Source organism: Buceros rhinoceros, unplaced genomic scaffold (genome assembly GCF_000710305.1).
Source record: "Buceros rhinoceros silvestris isolate BGI_N320 unplaced genomic scaffold, ASM71030v1 scaffold6235, whole genome shotgun sequence".
In the NCBI taxonomy this organism is placed as follows: Eukaryota; Metazoa; Chordata; class Aves; order Bucerotiformes; family Bucerotidae; genus Buceros; species Buceros rhinoceros.
This window is the reverse complement of record NW_010412184.1, coordinates 32,791-34,720: the sequence shown is the minus strand read 5'-3', so window position 1 is coordinate 34,720 and position 1,930 is coordinate 32,791. Positions and strand designations below refer to the sequence as shown.

The following is a 1,930-nucleotide window of genomic DNA, read 5'->3' as shown; positions in this document are numbered from 1 at the left end:
TCCTCAGCCACTGGATTCCAAAGGTTAGATTTCCTGTCATTTAAATGGTGTCCTGTGCTCAACTCCTGTGCTCCTATCAGAAACACTTTGAAAACTGAGCGGTTTGTTTTCTTAAAAAAAATGTACTTGCAGTTTCTTGCACATAGAGGACTTAGTTTTGGTTAGAGAAGTCAGACAAGGTAGTTAAAAAGGTGTTGATAACAAAAAAAAAAAAAAAAAAAAAAAAAAAAATCTACTTGCAGCTTCCAACTTAGACATGCCAGTGAGGAAGAAAGACTTCTGTCCGTCCAGGCAGAAAGCAGTACAGGTCTTTGTAAACATACCCTCCTTTGTCATAGGCACAAACTGAGATATACACACTTGGCTCCTTCTGCCAACAACAGCTAGGCCAGCATTTTAAATGTCTGCATTACTTAAAAGATAGCCAAACCTAAAGGCAACAAATAACTTAGCTTTATCTACAGAAGACTGCTCCATGGCAAGGCATAAGAAAGGTGTGGGGTGGGGGGGGGGCAAGAGTGTGAAGAGAAAAAAGGAAGAAAACCCGAACTTCCTCCTGAGGGTGAAAGAACAAATAAAAGCCTAGCAACGGGAGACAGCTTCAGCCTGAAGACCCCGAGGTGATGAGAATAAAATCTGTTAACTGAACCCTTGTCTCAAAGGGAACAGAAAGCAAGCACACATTAGACCTCTAGTTTTGAGTCAAATAAGCACTTATTTGAGACGGGGAAATGACAGTAAACTAAATCATCTCTCAAAGAAACAGAAAGAAAACCTAGTTATTCTGTACAGTTCCAGAGATCAGCGTTGTGCGCTAGAGCAGACAAGAGCTTGTTTCCCAACAACCTCCTGAGGCAAAAGTGTCACCAAACAGTTTCTCATTATAAAAACATAGATATCTTTGTAAACATTACCATGCCACAAAGACACATAACCCTTAATAGCTGTTTTTACTATGAGAAATGTAGATATGTAAAAAAAAAAAAATCAGGAGTAAGCCAGTACAGACGCACACAAATATGACTATATTCTCAGCTGAGAAGTAGGATCAAGAAGTCTCAGACCATTAAACACACACCAGAGTCACTACACTTAAGAGCTTTCCTACTTCTTCTCAAACCCTTGTTTCTCCTCTTAGCCTCTTCTGTTCTTAGCTAAACTAAAACATAGGCAATGAGTGAAGGAAAACTAGTCAAATTCAGAAGTGTGGATGTATGAGACTTACTGCTTCCAGCACAGCTAAGAAAGGGAAACACAGGGTACGGATAGGAGGTCATCAAGGAAGATGAATAAAAGGGGATGGAAGAGTAACGGTCTTTTTCCAGAGACATGTAATATTTCATTTGCTCACTGCTACAAAAAGTCACAACCAAGAATTAAGTAAAACAAATAGGAAACTTCCATTTACAATAACGTTATTTTATCTTTATCATCATCTATCATTAAACAGTCAAGAGAAGCAACAAAATATAACATTCATCTGTCCTGACAGACTTTTGTTTTTCCCCCTCCTCTACACACAGTTTAAAATAAGATACAGTCATCTAGGCACAGTTTACAAGTACGTCTTCCATTTGGGCCTCTCTCACCTGGCATACTTTTTAGAAGCTTTGCATTGCACATGTGCCCCTTCCATATATCAGTAAGGATATACTCCATTCGTTTCGCTCTCCAAAGGAAATTAAATACTCTCAGATAGTGGCTCATGCACTCACGTGTAAATACCTACAAAACCAAACAAAGTATCAGTACAAAGTGAACAGACATACCATGTGTTCTGAAGGACTAAGAACCTTCTCACAGTCCATCTGATATCCATATTGATAAATATTGTCAGAACAAAATCCCTGGAAACCCCTGAGCTTTTGGAGAGATCCTTCTTCCCTCAAGAGCTGAAGAGTTACCTAACATTCAAGTAGGCACAGAGCAC

General features: G+C 39.2%; 1 protein-coding gene across 1 annotated transcript in view; it reads right to left on the bottom strand.

The window, feature by feature from the left end:
• TUBGCP3 (tubulin, gamma complex associated protein 3) overlaps positions 1 to 1,930 on the bottom strand; it is a gene marked incomplete at both ends in the record, with an annotated part of 36,915 nt that overhangs the window by 5,449 nt on the left and 29,536 nt on the right. Inside the window, one exon of the mRNA XM_010136288.1 lies at positions 1,590 to 1,725. Within this exon, the coding sequence (XP_010134590.1) occupies positions 1,590 to 1,725 (136 nt within the window). The remainder of the gene's footprint in view (positions 1 to 1,589; positions 1,726 to 1,930) is intronic.